Raw genomic sequence first — 24,433 nt, 5'->3', positions numbered from 1 at the left:
TTACTGAATTAACATATGTTTTGTATTGTGTCAATGGTGCAAATATGAGTTTAGTTTGCGGATTGCAGTATGAGCTGTTAGTGGTGCGGCTCAAAAGAAAATGTATTGTGTTTTGAAGTTGCAGTTAGTGGTGCTGATTACAGTATTACGATGAACAATTTAGATTGTTTCATCATCGTTGAATTAATTCTAAAATCATGTATTATATTAAAGGGATAACATTTTGACTGTAATGAAAGAAAAACACTCATTTGAGAACTCAAACTTTTAATATTTTTCTATTTTTAAATTAACATATTAATGCATGTTATGATATTGTGAAAGTGATTGTGTACACTATATATTTTTTTTTGTAACACAAAGTTGGATTAAAGTTACATGAGCAACAACATAATCCAGACATTGTTTTATATTATAATAAAGTGCAGTGAATTTTTTATGGAAAAATAATCTCTAAAAAAATGTTAATTTATTAAACACTCGTAAATATAGCATAGATGTTTGGGAAGTGCGTGAAATTGAAAACACATCTATTATGTGATGGGCCTCAAAGATAGAAAACCAAATAATACTAAAGAGTGAGCAATAATACTGCTACGTCCTCATTTTTTTTTACATAAGGTAGGTTTACATTAAAATCTTAGGGTTGAGGAAGTGGAATACAAGTATTTCAGTGGCCATGGCTCGTAGGGCAAAATCCTTAGCTTCAGATCAAGTGGAAGGGTCATTCAAAGAACAGTTTCGAAGAATACATGATTATGCTTATGAAATTCTGAGATGCAATCCAGGGAGCACAGTCAAAGTTAAAGTGGATGAAATGCAGGGTGAGTCTATTTTTGGTAGGTTTTACACATGTTTCAAAGCATGCAAAGATGCTTTTGTGCTTTCTCGCCCCTTTATTGGGTTGGATGGTTGCTTCCTCAAAAGGAAATATGGGGGCGAGTTGCTAACTGCAGTGGCCAAGGATGCTAACGACCAAATGCTTCCTCTAGCATACGCAATTGTGGAGGTAGAGAACAAAGAGACATGGAAATGGTTTTTGGAAATCCTAGTGGATGATCTAGGAGGACCTGAAGTCTGTGGGGCATGTACATTTATGTCAGATCAACAGAAGGTTTGTATCTGTTCATGGAAATATTTTTATTCACATTATAGCCATGAACTGTATTAATTTTAATGCATATAACTGCTGTGAAACAGGGTCTGTTGCCTGCAATTCAGGAGTTATTACCTGGTGCAGAGCAACGATTTTGTATGAGGCATTTGTACTCTAATTTCAGAAAACGGTTTGGTGGCCAGAAGTTGAAAAACCTAATGTGGAAGGCAGCAACTGTGACACACCATGTGGCTTGGGAAAGGGTAATGATAGATATTAAAAAGGAGAATGAAGATGCTTTCAAGTACCTCATTGCTATACCACCTAGGTATGTGTTGAAATCTCATTTATTTTATAGTATTTAATATCAACACTGACTTATCATAATGTTTGTTTCTACACAGGTTTTGGTCCAGATTAAGATTCATTAGGAATGCTGTGACTGACACAGTAGTAAATAACATGACAGAGGCATTTAACAGTGTGCTTGTTGATGCTAGATGCAAGCCTGTTATCTCAATGTTGGAAGACATACGAATATACATGATGAAGAGGTGGCAATCTAAAAGACAAAAGCTGGAAAAAATGGAAGGGCAAATCTATACTAAAGTAAACAGCAGACTACAAGAAGAATCCAAAAAAAGTAGATACTGGATCCCAAGGTATGATTTATAAATTGGTTGATCATGTATAACCTCATTTTTGTTGATGATTTCTGCTGTAGAATCTAATATGTCTATATCAATTGTAATGTAGTTGTGCTGGGGGGAAAGTATTTGAAGTTGCACACCTATCAGTGCTAGGTGACAAGTATGTTGTCAACCTAGACACCCAAGATTGCAGCTGTAGGAAGTGGATGATAACTGGCACGTGCTGCCATGCACTTGCTGCCATCAGGTTCTTGAACTTGAATGCAACAGATTATATCCCCCTATGTTTCAGGAAATCAACTTTTGAAGAGATGTACAACTCCATTATCTACCCTATCAATGGACAAAACATGTGGCCCACCACTGATTTTCTAGATGTCATGCCTCCACATAAAAGGATTATGCCTGGGCGACCCAAGAAAAAGAGAAGGCTGGAACAATGGGAGTTGAGGAAAGATGATACCCAATTACGAAAAGGTGGCCATAGAAAAAGATGCAGAGTTTGTCGTGAACTGGGGCACAATAGAACAAATTGCCCACAACTGCCTACACAAGGACAGTCCTCACAGCCAAGTGATGCTCCTCCACAACCAACCCAGCCATCTCAAGAGCCAATTTCTGCTACTCAACAACCAACCCAGCCATCTCAGGAGACAATTTATGCTACTACACAACCAAACCAGCCATCACAGGACCCAACTTCTGCTCCTCCACAACCAATCCTACCACTCTGATTCACTTCTTTAATGTATATGTAATCTGGTCTTTAAGTTTTAATTTTGATGGCTGTTATTTTGTAAAATTCATTAGCCATTTTTGGATAATTTGGATCACAGACATTTTCATTTTGTAAGTTGGTAAATTCAGGATTATGGTGGACAACAACTTGTTTAATCTCAATTATGAGGATTTTGGTTATTTATGAATTATAATTTTATTAGTAATGACATTCTTATACGACTTACAATGCAATTAATTGTATTAAGAACATTATTAAACAGGAAAAGTTTATCCAGTACACAATCTACTTAAACAATTTTTTAAAAATTTGGGACCTATTTGAACATCAATTACAAAAGTAAGGACCTATTTGAACATCAATTACAAAAGTAGGGACCTATTTGAACAAAACTAACACAATTGAGGACCTGATTGAACATAAATAACTTAATTCATTCATAATTTTTGAAACTTCGTACATCAGAACCTTCACAATTACAACCCTTTTTTTGTCAATCTTTCAGCATCAACGCCAACATCACAACGATTATCAACCCAACGATACTAACAACTACGGCTAATACATTAAAGCATTTTTTCAGATCCTTAACTACATTCTCGAGATCTTCTATTTTCATGTTTTGGTTCACAATAAGAACTTCTTTTTCTTCATCAACGTCTTCGTACCACCATTGAAAAAAATTGCAGGAAACACCACCACCTTCACTCTGCCGCTGTTGATGAACAGAAAATACATAAAAGATTCATTAAATCAGACATACCCAGAACAATAGCAATTGATTCAATTAAATCGATCTTACCTTGTAGTTAGCACAACCACAGAATTTTCTACTCACATTTCTCGGAGTTCTTGCTGTCCGCACAACTGCAGCTTGCCCACAATCGCAAATAGGTCTTAAAGCTTGAGTGCGAGAAGCGGGAACACTACGCTGCACGCAGTTATTACAGTATGAAGAAGATGATTGGGTCCGAGACATAGCTGCAACAAAGCTTCAACCATGAGCAAGGTCACACACGACGAGATGGCTTCTTCGACTTTTTATAAACCCTAACACTTTCTTTTTTAATTTTCATTTCTTGCATTTAATTAAAAACTTAATGTCATTAACCCCCTAATTAACCATCTCATTATAAAGCAAACACTGACACGTAGGATTAGTATTTCGACACGTAGCAAGGAAAAGCCAACTGTACAGTGAAACGTTATCAATTTAAACGGCGTTACCCAATTAGGACCTAATTGAATCAAATTTACCAAATTTAGGACCTATTTGAGCACCCCGCGAAAATTGGGACCTAATTCAAAAAAATTGACGAAAATTGGGACCAAAAAGGTATTTTAACCTTAAAAAAATTAAACTCTGTGATAAAGGGCGAAAAACTATCCATCAAGTGAAAAGAATGTTAAGATGCTCATTTGCATTTGAAATTGATCCAAAAATATCATATTTAACCTCTAAAAAGTATAAAATTTTAAATTTTATATAAAAGAAAAAAAAAAGTAATTTTTCGTTACGATAATGCTATGGTGAAAGGTGTGAATTCATCAAAATCGATTTTAATATTTCAAAATATCAATTTTTAATTCACAACCATCAAACACCTTAAATTTATTAGAAAAATAAATTATGATAGACATATTGTGATTTGATTTTTGAAAATAGTATTTACTTTGCTACAAAACAAACAAATTTGTGATTTAATATGGTATGAACTAAACCGACACAGCAAGAATGAGCTGAGAGGAAGATATTGAAAACACAGTATTTGCTTTTAATCTACTTGACAAAAAAATAATATGAAAAACTAGGTTTAATATCTTGTTGTTGAGTGCATTGTGGTTTTGAGCTCATTTCACATCCTCTGGCCCTCGTTGTCCTCTCCAACCTCTCCCTACCCTCCGATTCCGTCGTTGCCATGCTCCCCTCCCGCCTCACCCACGACCTCTTTGCTAAAATCTTCGCCGCCTACTACCACCCTCATCCACCTCCGCTCCACCCCCAATAACAACCCTAATCTCCACCCCTACCCCTATGGCTACAGGTACGTCTTCGACCATGCCGACTCACTTCATCGACAACCTCCGACGACATCGTCTAGGACAACGTCTTGGGTCGGCCCCAGACGGCACCGACCACGCCACCCACCTCCACCGACATTCCTTTGAAGAGGTCAAGAAGGAGTTCGACCTTGTCCCCATACTTCCAGAAGCTTCCCTTGTTCGCCAGAAGTACACCAATGAATATGAAGTTGTTGTCAACGAACAAATCAAGTGGGTTGGTTCTCTGCTTCTATCTTTTCCTACTCCAAACTTAAATGCTCTTTTTAGTTATATTCACCAACGATAACCCCTTATAAATTTCACTTTATTTTTATGGGTGGGAGTACATTATGGCTTTTGATTTCATCGTTGCAGATTTTTTAAGGAGTCAAGTGAGGAGGAAAGAGAGCATGTTGATAAATTGATGGAATATCAGGTATAAACCAGTTACAGCTTTTAATCTACACAAAGATTCTATATAAAATTTCAAATGCTAATTTTCAAGATTGCTTTCTAGAAAGCGATACTGAGAAATTTGTTTACGTTAATGTAATTTTCATAACAAACGTGGTGGAAAAGTGAAGTTGCAATCTATTGTGAGGCCTCTTTCTGAGTTTGACCATGAGGAAATGGGAGATGCCCTGTATGGTTTGTGTGTATGACCCTCTCGTTCTGTTTTTTTTTTTTTTTCATATAATTTATAACCAAACCATTCTCTTTTGGTGCACTGTGTGCATTTATTTTAACGAGAGATGCGTGTTTAGTTTGTATGCACATGTTGACTTAATTTGTTAATTTTATAAAATATATAATTTCTTACCACATTCATTTAATATGTAACAGATGATGTAAAACAACTTGTTCAGAGTTTTCACTTTGCCTGATGAACTTCCCCTATAAATTTCTAAGTATGACACTAAATGTGTTTGTGTTTGTTTCTTGTTGCAGCAAGGGAACTTGCTCTGTCTTTTGGAGAAGCTAACAAATGAGAAGCTTCTTAACTTGCACACTGTAAGATGAGTTTTTTGTTTGTCACATTTATGTCCAATTTGATGTTATTAAAATATGTATTCCTTTCTTTGACCTTGTTACATGTTGTTTGACAGGTTGCCTCAAAGAACAATGATGTGTAATTGACAGATTTTATTGAAAGCGAATTTTTAGATGAACAGGTAATGTGGTGTTGCAAATTAAGGGAGCTTTTGTCTTGTACTTTATTAGATAGATTATTAAGTGACTTTTATCAATATTCAATTGACATACTTTAGATTTTAAATTGACCAAGGAAAAATATTTTATTTTTATTTGGGTAGGTGGAAGCTATTAAAAATATCTGAGTACGTTGCTCAGCTCATAAGAGTAGGCAAAGGACATCATCTTTGAGAAAAAAATTGCAATTTATTTATATTCTTATTGCAACTATAAATTAATTAAGAATTAAATAAATTTAGAAAGTGGGTGATAAATGAAAAGAAAAGATGTTTATGTTTTGATAATTAAAGGAGAGAATATATTGGAATTGGGGTGCCCCATAAAATGTTCCCATTCGTAATCAAGTCCACAAATTGGTCTCCCTTCGTTGCTCCATTTTGTCCACTAGTGATACATTTTTCATTGACATGGAATGACCTCAATTTAATTCACTCTTGTGTTGAAGACTAGAGTATTATCAACCATGACCTTACTTGTGTGTTCTGACATGACTTTTCCTCTTTCATTACTATTTACTAGTTTAAACTAAAATACTGATTTTTTTTGAAGGAAAACTTTTTTTTTTATATTGTTGAGTTTATTATTTTTTTAATGTGTTAAATTCCTTTCCTATTTGTTCTGCAGGATCTTGGATGAATCACTCCAGCCCCTGATGGATACAATCTAGCTACATGGATGCTTGAGGTTACCACACTAATTGTTGAAGAGAAACTTGGTGTAGACTTGTTTTGTTTTAATTTTAAAATATAGCTTTACATTCGTGCATCTCTTAACAGTGAGCTTGAAGAGAATTTTGACATTGGAATAATTATTAGGACTACTTATGACAGTGTAGTCAATAGGACTTTAATAGGTAGTTGAGTGTTGATTTTTCTCTAATCATTGTACCTAGCAGTCTAGGACAAGCCTCTTGACTGTCCAACTCCTCATTGTATCAACTCTTAATCACTATAAATAAGATGAACATAAGAAGGATCCAAAAAGCCTTATGAAGATATATTAATCTGTTTTTAATCTTAAGTTGGTATCAGAGCGGGTTTATCCCGCTCTGGTTTCCATCTCGTCTTGTCCGGCAACACTAATCACTGCTATCCGCATATGTCTTGCCTGTTTGCTAATGTCCACCTCTGTTTGGAGCTCTCCAACGTGTTAACCACTCTTTTTTGCCAATTTGTCGTCGTCCGCCACCGTCAGCTGCTGTTCGCCGCCGACCGCCGTCAATGGCCACCCTAGTTTTCGCCGGCGACCACTAAATCTGGAGCGCCTCTCCGAGCGATAGCCACCCCCGCCGGTGCCGGATCCAGACTCCCATTCACGCGCCACATCTCTCTCTGCTTCGAACATGCGCGTGAAGTCCACGTGCCACCATCCTCTTGTTGGATCTTCACCACACCACTTCCATAGCTCTTTCCGAAGTCTCCTCTGTCTGTTTTGACCCTTAAAATTCCATTTCGGTGTAGTCCAGAAGCCTCCCTTGCGGAAATCTCCCTAGGGTTTTCAAAAATCCTCACTGTTTCTGCATCTTCTCTTTGTTTTCTTTGTCCCCTTGATCTGAAAAGGCCACTAGAAGTGTTGGAGGTGCTATTTCATTCTTTGGAAGCCCTACATCCCTTCTGAGAAACTAAATGGCTGAAATTATCTATCTTGGTCTGTTGCCGTCTAAATGTGGTTTCTTTGTCAAGGACATCACGACCACCTTGAGAAAGATGACAGCCATGTACTTACTGAAAAAGCTAAACAGTGGAAACAGGCAGATTTCCAACTATGTGCTTTGTTGTGGCAGTCGGTGGAACCAAGACTTTTGATGTCCATCAGAGCCTTCAAAACATGTCACTCCTTTTGGAAGATGGCTCAGAACATCTATGCCAATGATATCCAACGCCTCTATGATTCGACAAACAAGCTGACATCTTTAAAAATGACCAACCATGATATGATCTCTTAATGAATGAAGCCCAACCGGCTGTTCAAGATGTTCATGTCATACAACAAGTTCTCCCTATTCCAGTGGTTGAGTCAAATATTTCCAATGTCTCTGTCAATCCAGGTCTTGATCAAAGTCCTCCTGAACCATCATCTCCACCTATTGATACCTTACAACACATGACCCCAATGGATAGTCCAGTTTTCCAAGAACATGGTGAATCCCTTACTTCAGATTCAGAGTTACTCTTTGCTGAAAAAATTGAAGCAGAGAAAATATGATCTTCGTCATCTTGCTCAACAACTTGGGCATTGACTTCATGTTGTTTGCTTCCACAAATTACAGCTTCATGTCCAAGCTGATTACACTTGTTGCATTTTGCATCTGGTCTTTTCCAACACCTGAATGGTGGATGACCCAATTTTCCGCAATGCTCACAAGGTGGGTAATTTTTCTTTTTGCCCTTGCCTTTGTATGTAGTGTTTTCACCGCTTGTTTGTTTATGCTTCTTGAAGTTTTTCTTTCCACTGTGATGCTTTGCCGGTAATGCACCTTCAACCACTTGATCTTGTCTCATAAGCCTCCGTTGCTCTTGGGCCTGCAAGGCATGTAACACCTCTGCCAAGGTAATCTTGGACAGATCTTTTGTGTTTTCTAGAGTGGTTATGGATGCCTCATACCTTTCTGGCACAGTTACAAGAATTTTTTCGATAATTCTGCAATCCAAAAAATTTGTGCCAAGTAATCTTACCTTGTTAACAATGGCAAGCAATCTGTCTGAGTACTCTTTAATGGTCTCAGACTCCTTCATCTTTTGAAGCTCAAATTCTCTCATCAAATTCAACACTTGCATACCTCGAATCCTTTCATCCCCTGCATACTCCTTCTTTAGATACTCCCATATTTCTTTTGCTGTTTTTAAGGTCATGATTCGAGTGAAGAGGGTTGCCGAAACACCAGCAAAGAGACATGATTTCGCCTTTGCTTTCCGAGTTTTCTTCTCCTTGTAACTTTTCATCTGGGTCATGGTGGGATTTTCGGGCAGCGGAAGGATTTCGTAATCTTCTTCAATGGCTTCCCAAAGATCCAAAGCCTCTAGGTAAGCCCCCATTTTTATCGCCCAGGCATCGTAGTTCTCTCCGTCAAAGACCGGAGGTGCTACTTGGGAGAAATTTGATTCAACGTCCATTATTTCACAGGCCCGTAAGAAAACAGCTCTGGATACCAGATTGTTGGAGTTGAAAGGGAAATAATTTAATCGGGAGAAGGAAAAAACAGAACCAGGTAAAGTGTACAGTATTATGAGATTGATATGAAGAAATGGCTTATTTTATTCAACGTAGCAGCAATACATTTATAACAAAAAATAAAACTGACAGTAACCACATAAGCATGATTTCAGGGAACGTGAATAACAGTCATAAGTCTACACGTGTTAACCCCTACAGTGAATAACGTCCCTCATGTCTCTCTAGGTGTCTCTGTCTCTCCCGGCGTCTCTCCCGGTCCTAGCCTCCTGTTCCGTCGCCGCATGATCTGATCGCGACGAGGTGGGGGTTTTTTATACCGACGCCATATGTGTGGAAAAAGGGTGCGTAGGGCCTTGAAATGATCGCGTACTCCCTTGTACTTACGTACAAGGGTAGAAAATGTAACCTGGTAAGATTAGATAAAATTAAATATACGTCAAATGAAGTTATATATTAATATTTATTTAATTATTAAGCATTATTTACTACTTACCCTATGCAGAGGGTTGTCTGGATCAATCACGTCGAACGTTCCCTCATCCAAGTCTGTGATAAGTCCAGAGACACCGCACTTGAGAGTGCGGCAATAATCTTTAAATAAGTCTGATATTTGCAGAAAGAAACATCTAATCTGAAAAAAAAAAATAAATAAAAATGTTAATGCTTATCTATAGAATTAACAATGTATAAAATTAACAAAACAATTACTTATAATGTTACTACTTCTTTACTTACCTGCACTGCCGTCAAGGGGGTAGGATGTTGTGCTCTCAAGGTAGCAGAGAATGTCTCACACTCTTCTAACGAGTAGTGGCATGAGATGATATCCCTAATATAAGATTTTTTCGTGGTGGTTAAATTCACCACCATGTATAATAAAACCCGATAAGTCTCATCTAGTGTTTGTCCTAAATCAGGGAATTCATCCTCTGGAGGTGGAGGATGCGGGTTCTGCACACCATGGTCTGCATGTGGAGGATGCGGGTTCTGCACACCATGGTCTGCATGTGGAGGATCCGGGTTCTGCACACCATCGTCTGCATGTGGAGGATCCGGGTTCTGCACACCATCGTCTGCATGTGGAGGATCCGGGTTCTGCACACCATCGTCTGCATGTGGAGGATCCGGGTTCTGCACACCATCGTCTGCCATTGTATCCCTGTCATGGCACATTTTGGAAATAACATTCAATTAAAAATCAAAACAATAAGCAATTTAAACATAATATATTATTTTTTCTAAAGTACCGGGTAATTTAAAGCAATCCACAACAAAATAATCATCACATTATATAAATCAAAATGTAAAGTCAATAACACACTCATCTTATCAATGGTTTTAGTGTATGTGGTTTGGTTTTATTCTGTTTGGTTTTATGCATTAGTCTGCTGAACATTCTGTTTCTATTCTAAATGTATGTGGTTTGGTTTTAGTGTACTAACTGACTTTTGTCATGAACCCAAATTGATCCATATATTAGTTTTACATTGACCCATTCTGCCACTTAGGTTTCATGCTATACTGGTTTGAATTCACGTTGCATAATTCTGGAGCAGCATTCAATTCTCCTTTCCATTTCTCCACTGGGACTTGATTTTCAGCTCTGCATGTGCATCTGCATTTCTGCAATTGTTCATTCTAGTTTCATATTATAATAGTGCTGTCACAATCTAGGTTCTGCTGTCATACTGCCATAGTCATATTCCTTTTTCTGCTGTCACAGACCCAATTCTGCTGCCATTGGGTCTCATGTGCACTGTCATCTAATTTCATGCAGCATTCATTGTGCACATACATGCATCTTCACTCTAAAGTACTTACTCTAGATCACCTTAGCACTCATGCATAGAGACTGTCCATGCTTACAAAGTTGCATTGCCGTTCTGCGCTCAAAATCTGCATTCCATTATGATAGGATTGATAATTGCTGGACTTAGCTAACAGCCTGCTTTATTGAATATGGGTATATCTCCCACTGCAGTAACAGGGAGAAAATCCCAAGAACTTGATTCTTACACACACTTTGCACCAAACTCTGAGAGACCCTCTCTCAGCCCTTCCCACGCTTCCGTAACCGAAAAACAGACTTAACAAGAAAAACACCTAGACCTTTAACAGACTTATATAGGTCTGTTACAGTTTACATTCCTAACTGTTTCTAACTGTTTCAACTGTTTGTTTGGCCCTCCTTTTGTACACAATACCATATCTATCATTACCCCCTCCATGGAGTTTCACCTTGTCCTCAAGGTGAAAGTCGGGGAACTCCCTAGAAATGCACTCAGCTAATTCCCAACTGTTGTCTGAGGGTGGAAGATCCTTCCACTGAATTAAGACTTCGAGATCTACTTGGGGTGTACGCCTAACGTCCAACAAGTGCTCAGGACCAACTTCCAACACATAGTCGTCAGCCAAAACTGGAGGCAAGGATTGAGGCACTGCAGGTGGTGTAACAGCTTTCTTCAACAACGAGACATGGAATACGGGATGTATTCTGCTATGGGGAGGTAAGTCCAGCTGGTAAGCGACCTGACCAACACGAGTAAGCACCTGATAGGCCCATAAAAACGAGGACAGAGCTTTTCATTGGGTCGCTTAGCCAAGGACCTAAGCCTATAGGGCTGCAACTTCAGATAGACCCAATCCCCTACCTGATATTCCACCATTCTACGATGTTTATTGGCCTGAACCCGATTCTGATCCTGGGCTTTACAGAGGTTCGCTTTGAGTTCCTGAAGCATATCATCTCGTTCCTGTTGTAGCTGATTCACACTAGCAACTTTAGAAGGAATTGTAGTCCCTTTTAGAAGTAGGGGAGGGTCACGTCCGTAGAGAGCTTTAAAAGGAGTCATTCGTGAGGAAGCATTGTAATTGGTGTTGAACCAAAATTCTGCCCAAGGCAGCCACTTGGGCCATTGTTTAGGTTGCGTCCCCGTCATGCAACGAAGGTACGTTTCCAAGCAACGGTTCACTACCTCGGTCTGGCCGTCCGTTTGTGGGTGGTAGGCGGTACTAAACTTCAGCTTTGTCCCTGCCTGTCGAAACAATTCACGCCAAAAGTTGCTTAAAAAAAGTTGATCGCGATCAGATACAATGGTGGAAGGAAACCCATGAAGCTTGACCACTTCTTTAAGAAATACGTGAGCCACCTCTGCTGCTGTGTAAGGATGAGAAAGGGGGAAAAAATGTGCATATTTGGTCAATCTATCCACCACCACGAAAATGGTATCTTTCCCTTGTGCCTTAGGTAACCCTCCTATGAAGTCCATTGAGATGTCCGACCACACAAGCGTGGGAATAGGTAGAGGTTGGAGTAACCCTGCAGGAGCCAAGGTTTCTGCTTTATTACGTTGACAGATCTCACACTGCATGACAAAGTTTTTGATATCCTTCCGCATACCATCCCAATATACCACACCTGCTATCCTTTTCAATGTTCTGAAATAGCCGCTATGGCCACCAAACGGGGATTCATGCAGATCCTTAATAATAAGAGGGATGCGGGAATAAAGCTTTGGTAACACCAATTTCCCTTGATAAAACAATCTGTTTTTCGTCCATTCATATCCAGGGTGAGCCTTCGAATTTACCATAAGATCCTGGATTAAGGAGGTAAGTTTAGAATCTTGATGAACTTCCTTTTCCCAGGCTTCCCACTCATCAATATGAAAGCTGGATAAAGCGAGGAAATGCCCCTTTCTTGATAACGCATCCGCCACTGTATTTTCCTTTCCTGGTCTGTAAGTGATTTCGAAATCAAACCCAATTAATTTCGAGGCCCATTTGAACTGTTCCTCCGTTAATAGCCGCTGGTCATTGAGAAATCGCAAGCTTTTTTGATCTGTAACTACTATGAAGTGACTTCCCATCAAATAATGCTTCCATTTATTTATGGCTTGAACCACCGCCATTAGTTCCCTTTCATAGACAGATTTGTTCTGGCTTCTTTCAGACAAAGCTTGGCTCCAAAAGGCCAGGGGTTTTCCCTCCTGCGACAAGACAGCGCCCAAGCCTTTACTAGAGGCGTCTGTTTCAACAGTAAAAGGCTTGGAAAAATTTGGAACTGTTAAGATAGGCAGCTGAGTAACAGCCTGTTTTAGCGTCTCAAAAGCTTGTTGAGCTTCTGCTGTCCAAAGAAACCCTTCCTTGGTTAATAATTTGGTTAGAGGTTTAGCAATGCTCCCATATCCTTGCACAAAACGCCGATAGTACCCTGTGAGACCCAAGAATCCCCTCAAAGACGTAGGATTCTTAGGGACATGCCACGTTTGCATAGCCTCAACCTTTTGAGGATCTGCTGCTACCCCTTTACTAGAAATAATATGGCCCAAATATTCCAAACTAGCTTGCCCAAAACTGCATTTTTTCTTATTCAATCGCAACTGATGACGTTGCAGTACCTGCAAAACTTCTGTCAAATGAGTTGCATGCTGCTCTAAGGTGGGGCTGTAAACCAAAATATCATCGAAGAAAACCAGCACTGATTTCCGTAGATAGGGCTTGAGAATGTCATTCATTAGGGATTGGAATGTAGCTGGTGCATTAGTCAACCCAAAGGGCATGACTAGGAATTCGTAATGGCCTTCATGAGTGCGGAAGGCAGTCTTCTCAACATCACATTTCCTAATCAAAATTTGGTGATACCCGGATTTCAAATCTAATTTCGAAAAGAGCACAGCCCCAGCCAATTCATCCAATAATTCCTCAATTACAGGGATTGGGAATTTATTAGGGATGGTAATTTTGTTTAAAGGCCGATAGTCGACACAAAATCGCCACCCCCATCCTTCTTTCGAACCAAAATTATGGGGCTTGAATACGGACTGATGCTAGGTCTAATAATCCCAGCATGAAGCATCTCTTGTACCAAGGTCTCAATTTCATTTTTCTGCTGATGGGAGTATTTGTAGGGTCTGAGGTTAGGGATTGTAGCTCCCTGCTGGAGGTGAATAGCATGATCATGATTGCGGCTAGGGGGTAAGCCTATGGGCTCTTGAAAAACTGTCTCGTGGAGCTCTAAAATTGGAAGCAATGTAGCAGGGATATCTAGAGTGTGGTTGCCCTCCTTTTCTTCTCCCCATTTCAGCAGAAAACATGATCCTTCGTTTCGCCATTCGTGCAGCAGAGTTTTCAAGGAAGACTGCGATTTTGATAAGGTTGGATCTCCTGTGATAAGCCTCTCTGTATCACCCTTCCTGATGGTTAACTTTAACTGACCAAAATCTGCCTTGACCTCCCCAAGGCTAGCCAGCCATTCCAGCCCCAACACAATGTCTGCCCCACTCAAATCAAAGACGAAAAATTGTTGTTGAACCTGGAATCCCTGTAAATCCAATAAAAATCCTTGGCATTTACCTTGGCACCGTACCTTGTGGCCATCACCAACTTCCACCACGAATGGAGGTGTGTCTTCCTGTTGCAGCCCACATCTAGAAATAAGGTTGGAGGAAATAAAGTTGTGGGATGCACCACAATCCAGCAACACCACTACTCGTTCAGATCCAATACTACCCCATAACTTCCAGGACTTCTTTGTAGTGATCCCAGCCATGGTGCACAAGGAGAGTTGCAAAACTTGCCCCTTTGCAGTCCCCATTTCATCATTGACCTCAGGTTTGTCTTGAACACCCTCTAATCCCGTCATTTCTTCCTCTGTTAACAACAACATGTGGAGTTGTTTGTTTTTGCAAATGTGGTTAGGGCCATACTTCTCATCACACCGAAAACAAAGGCCTCTCTTGATCTTGTCTTGTAACTCAGCCTCAGACAATTTCCTAAAGGGTGCTCCTCTAAGACGTTGCCCTCCTGATGTGTTGCTGGCAATACTAGTGGTCTCCCCCGATTTCCCTTTTTCGTCATTGAAATTGACAGAACTTCCTGAGGCTGTTGGCTCCCTGGAAAAACTTCTTGTCACTGTATAAGGTTTGGAGGTAGTGGTAGACCTATTCAGAGATGAATAACCTGCCTTCGAATGCACGCGAATCTTCTCCTCCACCATTTGGGCTTTAAGCATTAAATCTGCCAGCGTAGCAGGGTCATACAATTTGACTTCTGCCTTAATGTCATCTTTCAGACCATTCAAGAAGATCCCCACCAAGTATTCTTGCTCAATTCCCTTCAAGAATCCTGCATACATCTCAAACTGCTCAATATACTCATCAACCGTTCCATTCTGACTTAAGCCTATCAAGATTTCAAAAGGGTTCCGTAACATAGTTGGTTGGAACCTTCTAACCACTGCTACTTTAAACTCTTCCCAAGAAGGGGTCTGATGACAGGTTTCCCACCACTGAAACCAATTGAGAGCTTTCCCTTCCAACGCTACCATTACCGCCTGCATTTTTTCCTCCTCCGACACAGCCTTCAATCGAAAATATCGTTCTAAACGATTTGTCCAGCCATAGGCCTCCTCCCCCACAAAAACTGGAATATCCAGTTTCCTCCAACGCGACGGACACAATCCCATATCTGTTTCCTCCTTCTGACGATCATGAGGACGAAAATGTCCTGTTGAGGACGACTGCCCTGTTGGCTCTCCCAAAGATATCTTCTCCACCAGCCCTGAAACCCCTCGCAGCAAGTCTTCAATGCGTTGAAAGCGATCATGATTCTCATTATCAGTTTTATCACGATCTTGCGCCATTTCTTGGAGCAACTTTTCCAATCCATCCAATCTTGCCTCCATTCTTGTATTCACCATACCCAGGTGACGCTGTGACCACAGTGCCAAGATCCCAGCTCTAGATACCAATTGATAGGATTGATAATTGCTGGACTTAGCTAACAGCCTGCTTTATTGAATATGGGTATATCTCCCACTGCAGTAACAGGGAGAAAATCCCAAGAACTTGATTCTTACACACACTTTGCACCAAACTCTGAGAGACCCTCTCTCAGCCCTTCCCACGCTTCCGTAACCGAAAAACAGACTTAACAAGAAAAACACCTAGACCTTTAACAGACTTATATAGGTCTGTTACAGTTTACATTCCTAACTGTTTCTAACTGTTTCAACTGTTTGTTTGGCCCTCCTTTTGTACACAATACCATATCTATCACATTATGTAGAAATTCATTGCTGTCACAGATTTGTTAAATGCTGCCATCTAGGTTTCATGCAAGTTTTCTGGTTTAAAGCTTATTTTGCATTAAGTTTTAGTATGAAATGATAATCGTGCGAGAAAATTGAGCTCATACTAACAGATTCAGAAAAATATATTGTAATTGTCATCATACATTACAATAACTGAGTGTGTTAATGATGGTCCTTCAAACTGGCTGATAAGAAATATATAGGAAGGTAAGGTAATCCATGAGATTGCAAAGAACTTACATCTTTTTATAAGGCCAGTAAAAAATTTACCTATAAAACAATGTACTGCGAGTATAAGAGCATGTCATTATTTAGATAAATAAGTCAACAAAAACTGAGCTTTTACCTAGGTAGCTAGATGCATCATTGACCCTAAAGACACCCTTTTCAATTAAAAGCACAATATATACTTTAATTCAGATAAGAAGCGGCAGTCTTTTCCTATCTTATTTTCTTTATACCATCACATATATTTAGCATCTAAACTATAAACCTGATTACTTGGATCTCTATTTCATAACCTTTGTAAACCTGTGTACCTGAGATTTATCCTATGGTTAGTCGGAAGTCCTCCAAATCCTGCAAGCTATTTCACGCACCAGTTCCAACTACCTCCAAGATTTTGATGTCCTTCAAAGTTCAAACAGACTAATCAGTCAAGTGTTATGAAAAAAAAATTCTAAGACAATTTATCTAGTTAATATGACAACCACAATGTCTACCAATAACTAATCATAAATTGATACAGATTTATTTCTTATAATAATTTTATACTTTTCCAGTAATTGTTAAACCAGTTGAACAGTAATTGCTCAAACAAAAATGCTTATTGTAAGTGCTTATCAATCAAATGTCTCCAACTTTTACATCTTAGCAATCTTGCATGTAATGGTAAAATTGTGATTGGACACAGGAGAGTATCAGGGAAGCAATCAATTACTGGCGCAACTCTGACCACCAAAGACAGTAAATTTTTAATCTTTCCAGCAACAAACTTCACTTCATCGCGCTTGCACATACCCCCATAGTAAAAAAGATTCAATATTGAAAAGAAAGATGCAACCTTCAACATGCAAGAATCGACGAAAATATGTAAAAACAAAAATGGCGAATTAAGAAAGGAAGAGGTTTATTTGGTAACAGGTAGATGGCGAGAAGAGCGATACCTACCAAATCTAAGCCCGTGGAGTGTTTTTCACTTGATGACAGTGAGAAGGAAAGCCACCGGAGGGAATCGAGTGATACAAAGGAGGGAAATGAAATAGAAAGCGAATTTTGACTATTTATATAAAATTAAATAAATAAAATATATTTTTTTATACATTTAGTAATAACTTAATAAAATTAGGGATATACTTGTCCACTATGTCTACATAGGTTATGTATACATATAAAAGATGTTATATTTTTTTAATATAATTGATTTCATGTTTTTGCTATAAATTTGTAATAATTATATATTTAAGTTGGGAGAAGTAAACATGTACCATGAGTTGATAATTATAAAGTGTGTCAAGTTGACTTTAAAGTAGATACCTTCTTAGAAACATTATAAAAGTTATAAAGTAATGAAGTTATAAAATAATACATCACTATAATATCACTAAACTTATGTAGAAAGGCAAGAGAGAAACAAAAGATCTAAAGATAATTGAACAAAAGACAAAAAAAATTAAAAAACGCGTGAAACTAAATCGATATTTACAGTTTGTTTTATATATTTTAACCAGTGTTATCTTTTAATATATATATATATATATATATATATATATATATATATTGTAAGGAATTGATTTATCTTTTAAATCAAATTATAATAAAAAAGTTACCTAAAAGTCAATGATTTTGTGACAAAGTATGTTCAGTCACGTTATTTAATTTGTTATCGTTATTTTATACATTATATGATCTGAACTACGTGAAAATAATAAAATAAAATAAAAGTAAATTTTTACTTGTTGATGGCAATATCATGAGACAATTTTTTTAAAAAAATGTTCAACATCTAGCTTTAAATGCATCTTGAAGTTAACGAATTAACAAATTTCATTTGTGTATATATATTTTTTTTACTATGTATGTATTTTTAAACCTGACTTATTAATATAAATTTGACGAATTTAAAATCGCTATATTCTAAAAATTGCACAAAATAATTACAGATTTTTTACAAAGTCGTGTGAATATATATATATATATATATATATATATATATATATATATATATATATATATATATATGTATGTATATATGTGTGTGTTTCAAAAGTAAAATGACAATATTCATAAAATATTTACCCTTTTTTTGTCAATCTTTCAGCATCAACGCCAACATCACAACGATTATCAACCCAACGATACTAACAACTACGGCTAATACATTAAAGTATTTTTTCAGATCCTTAACTACATTCTCGAGATCTTCTATTTTCATGTTTTGGTTCACAATAAGAACTTCTTTTTCTTCATCAACGTCTTCGTACCACCATTGAAAAAAATTGCAGGAAACACCACCACCTTCACTCTGCCGCTGTTGATGAACAGAAAATACATAAAAGATTCATTAAATCAGACATACCCAGAACAATAGCAATTGATTCAATTAAATCGATCTTACCTTGTAGTTAGCACAACCACAAAATTTTCTACTCACATTTCTCGGAGTTCTTGCTGTCCGCACAACTGCAGCTTGCCCACAATCGCAAATAGGTCTTAAAGCTTGAGTGCGAGAAGCGGGAACACTACGCTGCACGCAGTTATTACAGTATGAAGAAGATGATTGGGTCCGAGACATAGCTGCAACAAAGCTTCAACCATGAGCAAGGTCACACACGACGAGATGGCTTCTTCGACTTTTTATAAACCCTAACACTTTCTTTTTTAATTTTCATTTCTTGCATTTAATTAAAAACTTAATGTCATTAACCCCCTAATTAACCATCTCATTATAAAGCAAACACTGACACGTAGGATTAGTATTTCGACACGTAGCAAGGAAAAGCCAACTGTACAGTGAAACGTTATCAATTTAAACGGCGTTACCCAATTAGGACCTAATTGAATCAAATTTACCAAATTTAGGACCTATTTGAGCACCCCGCGAAAATTGGGACCTAATTCAAAAAAATTGACGAAAATTGGGACCAAAAAGGTATTTTAACCTTAAAAAAATTAAACTCTGTGATAAAGGGCGAAAAACTATCCATCAAGTGAAAAGAATGTTAAGATGCTCATTTGCATTTGAAATTGATCCAAAAATATCATATTTAACCTCTAAAAAGTATAAAATTTTAAATTTTATATAAAAGAAAAAAAAAAGTAATTTTTCGTTACGATAATGCTATGGTGAAAGGTGTGAATTCATCAAAATCGATTTTAATATTTCAAAATATCAATTTTTAATTCACAACCATCAAACACCTTAAATTTATTAGAAAAATAAATTATGATAGACATATTGTGATTTGATTTTTGAAAATAGTATTTACTTTGCTACAAAACAAACAAATTTGTGATTTAATATGGTATGAACTAAACCGACACAGCAAGAATGAGCTGAGAGGAAGATATTGAAAACACAGTATTTGCTTTTAATCTACTTGACAAAAAAATAATATGAAAAACTAGGTTTAATATCTTGTTGTTGAGTGCATTGTGGTTTTGAGCTCATTTCACATCCTCTGGCCCTCGTTGTCCTCTCCAACCTCTCCCTACCCTCCGATTCCGTCGTTGCCATGCTCCCCTCCCGCCTCACCCACGACCTCTTTGCTAAAATCTTCGCCGCCTACTACCACCCTCATCCACCTCCGCTCCACCCCCAATAACAACCCTAATCTCCACCCCTACCCCTATGGCTACAGGTACGTCTTCGACCATGCCGACTCACTTCATCGACAACCTCCGACGACATCGTCTAGGACAACGTCTTGGGTCGGCCCCAGACGGCACCGACCACGCCACCCACCTCCACCGACATTCCTTTGAAGAGGTCAAGAAGGAGTTCGACCTTGTCCCCATACTTCCAGAAGCTTCCCTTGTTCGCCAGAAGTACACCAATGAATATGAAGTTGTTGTCAACGAACAAATCAAGTGGGTTGGTTCTCTGCTTCTATCTTTTCCTACTCCAAACTTAAATGCTCTTTTTAGTTATATTCACCAACGATAACCCCTTATAAATTTCACTTTATTTTTATGGGTGGGAGTACATTATGGCTTTTGATTTCATCGTTGCAGATTTTTTAAGGAGTCAAGTGAGGAGGAAAGAGAGCATGTTGATAAATTGATGGAATATCAGGTATAAACCAGTTACAGCTTTTAATCTACACAAAGATTCTATATAAAATTTCAAATGCTAATTTTCAAGATTGCTTTCTAGAAAGCGATACTGAGAAATTTGTTTACGTTAATGTAATTTTCATAACAAACGTGGTGGAAAAGTGAAGTTGCAATCTATTGTGAGGCCTCTTTCTGAGTTTGACCATGAGGAAATGGGAGATGCCCTGTATGGTTTGTGTGTATGACCCTCTCGTTCTGTTTTTTTTTTTTTTTTCATATAATTTATAACCAAACCATTCTCTTTTGGTGCACTGTGTGCATTTATTTTAACGAGAGATGCGTGTTTAGTTTGTATGCACATGTTGACTTAATTTGTTAATTTTATAAAATATATAATTTCTTACCACATTCATTTAATATGTAACAGATGATGTAAAACAACTTGTTCAGAGTTTTCACTTTGCCTGATGAACTTCCCCTATAAATTTCTAAGTATGACACTAAATGTGTTTGTGTTTGTTTCTTGTTGCAGCAAGGGAACTTGCTCTGTCTTTTGGAGAAGCTAACAAATGAGAAGCTTCTTAACTTGCACACTGTAAGATGAGTTTTTTGTTTGTCACATTTATGTCCAATTTGATGTTATTAAAATATGTATTCCTTTCTTTGACCTTGTTACATGTTGTTTGACAGGTTGCCTCAAAGAACAATGATGTGTAATTGACAGATTTTATTGAAAGCGAATTTTTAGATGAACAGGTAATGTGGTGTTGCAAATTAAGGGAGCTTTTGTCTTGTACTTTATTAGATAGATTATTAAGTGACTTTTATCAATATTCAATTGACATACTTTAGATTTTAAATTGACCAAGGAAAAATATTTTATTTTTATTTGGGTAGGTGGAAGCTATTAAAAATATCTGAGTACGTTGCTCAGCTCATAAGAGTAGGCAAAGGACATCATCTTTGAGAAAAAAATTGCAATTTATTTATATTCTTATTGCAACTATAAATTAATTAAGAATTAAATAAATTTAGAAAGTGGGTGATAAATGAAAAGAAAAGATGTTTATGTTTTGATAATTAAAGGAGAGAATATATTGGAATTGGGGTGCCCCATAAAATGTTCCCATTCGTAATCAAGTCCACAAATTGGTCTCCCTTCGTTGCTCCATTTTGTCCACTAGTGATACATTTTTCATTGACATGGAATGACCTCAATTTAATTCACTCTTGTGTTGAAGACTATAGAGTATTATCAACCATGACCTTACTTGTGTGTTCTGACATGACTTTTCCTCTTTCATTACTATTTACTAGTTTAAACTAAAATACTGATTTTTTTTGAAGGAAAACTTTTTTTTTTATATTGTTGAGTTTATTATTTTTTTAATGTGTTAAATTCCTTTCCTATTTGTTCTGCAGGATCTTGGATGAATCACTCCAGCCCCTGATGGATACAATCTAGCTACATGGATGCTTGAGGTTACCACACTAATTGTTGAAGAGAAACTTGGTGTAGACTTGTTTTGTTTTAATTTTAAAATATAGCTTTACATTCGTGCATCTCTTAACAGTGAGCTTGAAGAGAATTTTGACATTGGAATAATTATTAGGACTACTTATGACAGTGTAGTCAATAGGACTTTAATAGGTAGTTGAGTGTTGATTTTTCTCTAATCATTGTACCTAGCAGTCTAGGACAAGCCTCTTGACTGTCCAACTCCTCATTGTATCAACTCTTAATCACTATAAATAAGATGAACATAAGAAGGATCCAAAAAGCCTTATGAAGATATATTAATCTGTTTTTAATCTTAAGTTGGTATCAGAGCGGGTTTATCCCGCTCTGGTTTCCATCTCGTCTTGTCCGGCAACACTAATCACTGCTATCCGCATATGTCTTGCCTGTTTGCTAATGTCCACCTCTGTTTGGAGCTCTCCAACGTGTTAACCACTCTTTTTTGCCAATTTGTCGTCGTCCGCCACCGTCAGCTGCTGTTCGCCGCCGACCGCCGTCAATGGCCACCCTAGTTTTCGCCGGCGACCACTAAATCTGGAGCGCCTCTCCGAGCGATAGCCACCCCCGCCGGTGCCGGATCCAGACTCCCATTCACGCGCCACATCTCTCTCTGCTTCGAACATGCGCGTGAAGTCCACGTGCCACCATCCTCTTGTTGGATCTTCACCACACCACTTCCATAGCTCTTTCCGAAGTCTCCTCTGTCTGTTTTGACCCTTAAAATTCCATTTCGGTGTAGTCCAGAAGCCTCCCTTGCGGAAATCTCCCTAGGGTTTTCAAAAATCCTCACTGTTTCTGCATCTTCTCTTTGTTTTCTTTGTCCCCTTGATCTGAAAAGGCCACTAGAAGTGTTGGAGGTGCTATTTCATTCTTTGGAAGCCCTACATCCCTTCTGAGAAACTAAATGGCTGAAATTATCTATCTTGGTCTGTTGCCGTCTAAATGTGGTTTCTTTGTCAAGGACATCACGACCACCTTGAGAAAGATGAAAGCCATGTACTTACTGAAAAAGCTAAACAGTGGAAACAGGCAGATTTCCAACTATGTGCTTTGTTGTGGCAGTCGGTGGAACCAAGACTTTTGATGTCCATCAGAGCCTTCAAAACATGTCACTCCTTTTGGAAGATGGCTCAGAACATCTATGCCAATGATATCCAACGCCTCTATGATTCGACAAACAAGCTGACATCTTTAAAAATGACCAACCATGATATGATCTCTTAATGAATGAAGCCCAACCGGCTGTTCAAGATGTTCATGTCATACAACAAGTTCTCCCTATTCCAGTGGTTGAGTCAAATATTTCCAATGTCTCTGTCAATCCAGGTCTTGATCAAAGTCCTCCTGAACCATCATCTCCACCTATTGATACCTTACAACACATGACCCCAATGGATAGTCCAGTTTTCCAAGAACATGGTGAATCCCTTACTTCAGATTCAGAGTTACTCTTTGCTGAAAAAATTGAAGCAGAGAAAATATGATCTTCGTCATCTTGCTCAACAACTTGGGCATTGACTTCATGTTGTTTGCTTCCACAAATTACAGCTTCATGTCCAAGCTGATTACACTTGTTGCATTTTGCATCTGGTCTTTTCCAACACCTGAATGGTGGATGACCCAATTTTCCGCAATGCTCACAAGGTGGGTAATTTTTCTTTTTGCCCTTGCCTTTGTATGTAGTGTTTTCACCGCTTGTTTGTTTATGCTTCTTGAAGTTTTTCTTTCCACTGTGATGCTTTGCCGGTAATGCACCTTCAACCACTTGATCTTGTCTCATAAGCCTCCGTTGCTCTTGGGCCTGCAAGGCATGTAACACCTCTGCCAAGGTAATCTTGGACAGATCTTTTGTGTTTTCTAGAGTGGTTATGGATGCCTCATACCTTTCTGGCACAGTTACAAGAATTTTTTCGATAATTCTGCAATCCAAAAAATTTGTGCCAAGTAATCTTACCTTGTTAACAATGGCAAGCAATCTGTCTGAGTACTCTTTAATGGTCTCAGACTCCTTCATCTTTTGAAGCTCAAATTCTCTCATCAAATTCAACACTTGCATACCTCGAATCCTTTCATCCCCTGCATACTCCTTCTTTAGATACTCCCATATTTCTTTTGCTGTTTTTAAGGTCATGATTCGAGTGAAGAGGGTTGCCGAAACACCAGCAAAGAGACATGATTTCGCCTTTGCTTTCCGAGTTTTCTTCTCCTTGTAACTTTTCATCTGGGTCATGGTGGGATTTTCGGGCAGCGGAAGGATTTCGTAATCTTCTTCAATGGCTTCCCAAAGATCCAAAGCCTCTAGGTAAGCCCCCATTTTTATCGCCCAGGCATCGTAGTTCTCTCCGTCAAAGACCGGAGGTGCTACTTGGGAGAAATTTGATTCAACGTCCATTATTTCACAGGCCCGTAAGAAAACAGCTCTGGATACCAGATTGTTGGAGTTGAAAGGGAAATAATTTAATCGGGAGAAGGAAAAAACAGAACCAGGTAAAGTGTACAGTATTATGAGATTGATATGAAGAAATGGCTTATTTTATTCAACGTAGCAGCAATACATTTATAACAAAAAATAAAACTGACAGTAACCACATAAGCATGATTTCAGGGAACGTGAATAACAGTCATAAGTCTA

The 24,433-nt window shown here is 38.1% G+C and overlaps 8 protein-coding genes across 11 annotated transcripts; 3 read left to right on the top strand and 5 right to left on the bottom strand.

Annotated features, from left to right (window-relative positions):
- The first annotated feature begins 247 nt into the window (after positions 1 to 247).
- On the top strand, positions 248 to 2,648 carry LOC114192148. Of its 3 annotated transcripts, XM_028081771.1 has the most exons (5): positions 248 to 824; positions 993 to 1,114; positions 1,201 to 1,424; positions 1,501 to 1,758; positions 1,853 to 2,648. In XM_028081771.1, the coding sequence occupies exons 1-5, from the start codon at positions 680 to 682 to the stop codon at positions 2,478 to 2,480; spliced, it is 1,377 nt and encodes a 458-aa protein (XP_027937572.1). In that variant the 5' UTR covers positions 248 to 679; the 3' UTR covers positions 2,481 to 2,648. The 3 variants fall into 3 exon arrangements, with proteins under 3 accessions (XP_027937572.1, XP_027937571.1, XP_027937570.1); XM_028081770.1 differs by having other exon boundaries at positions 248 to 1,114; positions 1,597 to 1,758; XM_028081769.1 differs by having other exon boundaries at positions 248 to 1,114.
- Positions 2,649 to 2,978: 330 nt separating this feature from the next.
- On the bottom strand, positions 2,979 to 3,464 carry LOC114191459. Its single transcript, XM_028080630.1, has 2 exons — positions 3,288 to 3,464; positions 2,979 to 3,200 (listed from the first exon to the last, which is right to left on the bottom strand). The coding sequence occupies exons 1-2, from the start codon at positions 3,462 to 3,464 to the stop codon at positions 2,979 to 2,981; spliced, it is 399 nt and encodes a 132-aa protein (XP_027936431.1).
- An 818-nt stretch (positions 3,465 to 4,282) lies between these two features.
- Positions 4,283 to 6,715, top strand: LOC114192152 (ferritin-3, chloroplastic-like). 2 transcript variants are annotated; one of them, XR_003606068.1, is made up of 5 exons: positions 4,283 to 4,763; positions 4,904 to 4,964; positions 5,477 to 5,539; positions 5,635 to 5,700; positions 6,365 to 6,622. XR_003606068.1 is itself a non-coding variant. In XM_028081775.1 (5 exons), exons 1-4 carry the CDS (start codon positions 4,521 to 4,523, stop codon positions 5,659 to 5,661), a joined length of 390 nt encoding a protein of 129 aa, XP_027937576.1. In that variant the 5' UTR covers positions 4,288 to 4,520; the 3' UTR covers positions 5,662 to 5,700; positions 6,365 to 6,715. The 2 variants fall into 2 exon arrangements, 1 of the variants encoding a protein (XP_027937576.1); XM_028081775.1 differs by having other exon boundaries at positions 4,288 to 4,759; positions 6,365 to 6,715.
- A 93-nt stretch (positions 6,716 to 6,808) lies between these two features.
- LOC114192150 lies at positions 6,809 to 17,299 on the bottom strand. The gene is made up of 2 exons (XM_028081772.1): positions 16,547 to 17,299; positions 6,809 to 10,073 (listed from the first exon to the last, which is right to left on the bottom strand). The coding sequence occupies exon 2, from the start codon at positions 8,851 to 8,853 to the stop codon at positions 7,795 to 7,797; it is 1,059 nt and encodes a 352-aa protein (XP_027937573.1). The 5' UTR covers positions 8,854 to 10,073; positions 16,547 to 17,299; the 3' UTR covers positions 6,809 to 7,794.
- On the bottom strand, positions 13,662 to 15,599 carry LOC114191458. The gene has a single exon (XM_028080629.1). It carries the CDS (start codon positions 15,597 to 15,599, stop codon positions 13,662 to 13,664), a length of 1,938 nt encoding a protein of 645 aa, XP_027936430.1.
- A 1,016-nt stretch (positions 17,300 to 18,315) lies between the features above and the next one.
- LOC114191457 lies at positions 18,316 to 18,801 on the bottom strand. Its single transcript, XM_028080628.1, has 2 exons — positions 18,625 to 18,801; positions 18,316 to 18,537 (listed from the first exon to the last, which is right to left on the bottom strand). The coding sequence occupies exons 1-2, from the start codon at positions 18,799 to 18,801 to the stop codon at positions 18,316 to 18,318; spliced, it is 399 nt and encodes a 132-aa protein (XP_027936429.1).
- An 823-nt stretch (positions 18,802 to 19,624) lies between these two features.
- LOC114190995 (ferritin-3, chloroplastic-like) lies at positions 19,625 to 22,055 on the top strand. The gene is made up of 5 exons (XM_028080104.1): positions 19,625 to 20,096; positions 20,241 to 20,301; positions 20,815 to 20,877; positions 20,973 to 21,038; positions 21,705 to 22,055. The coding sequence occupies exons 1-4, from the start codon at positions 19,858 to 19,860 to the stop codon at positions 20,997 to 20,999; spliced, it is 390 nt and encodes a 129-aa protein (XP_027935905.1). The 5' UTR covers positions 19,625 to 19,857; the 3' UTR covers positions 21,000 to 21,038; positions 21,705 to 22,055.
- A 93-nt stretch (positions 22,056 to 22,148) lies between these two features.
- LOC114190994 lies at positions 22,149 to 24,030 on the bottom strand. The gene has a single exon (XM_028080103.1). The coding sequence runs from the start codon at positions 24,020 to 24,022 to the stop codon at positions 23,135 to 23,137; it is 888 nt and encodes a 295-aa protein (XP_027935904.1). The 5' UTR covers positions 24,023 to 24,030; the 3' UTR covers positions 22,149 to 23,134.
- Positions 24,031 to 24,433: the final 403 nt, after the last annotated feature.

This window comes from Vigna unguiculata, chromosome 7 (assembly GCF_004118075.2).
Source record: "Vigna unguiculata cultivar IT97K-499-35 chromosome 7, ASM411807v1, whole genome shotgun sequence".
Classification (NCBI taxonomy): Eukaryota; Viridiplantae; Streptophyta; class Magnoliopsida; order Fabales; family Fabaceae; genus Vigna; species Vigna unguiculata.
Note: the sequence above shows the minus strand (reverse complement) of the source record. Positions and strands in the feature narration are given on the sequence as shown.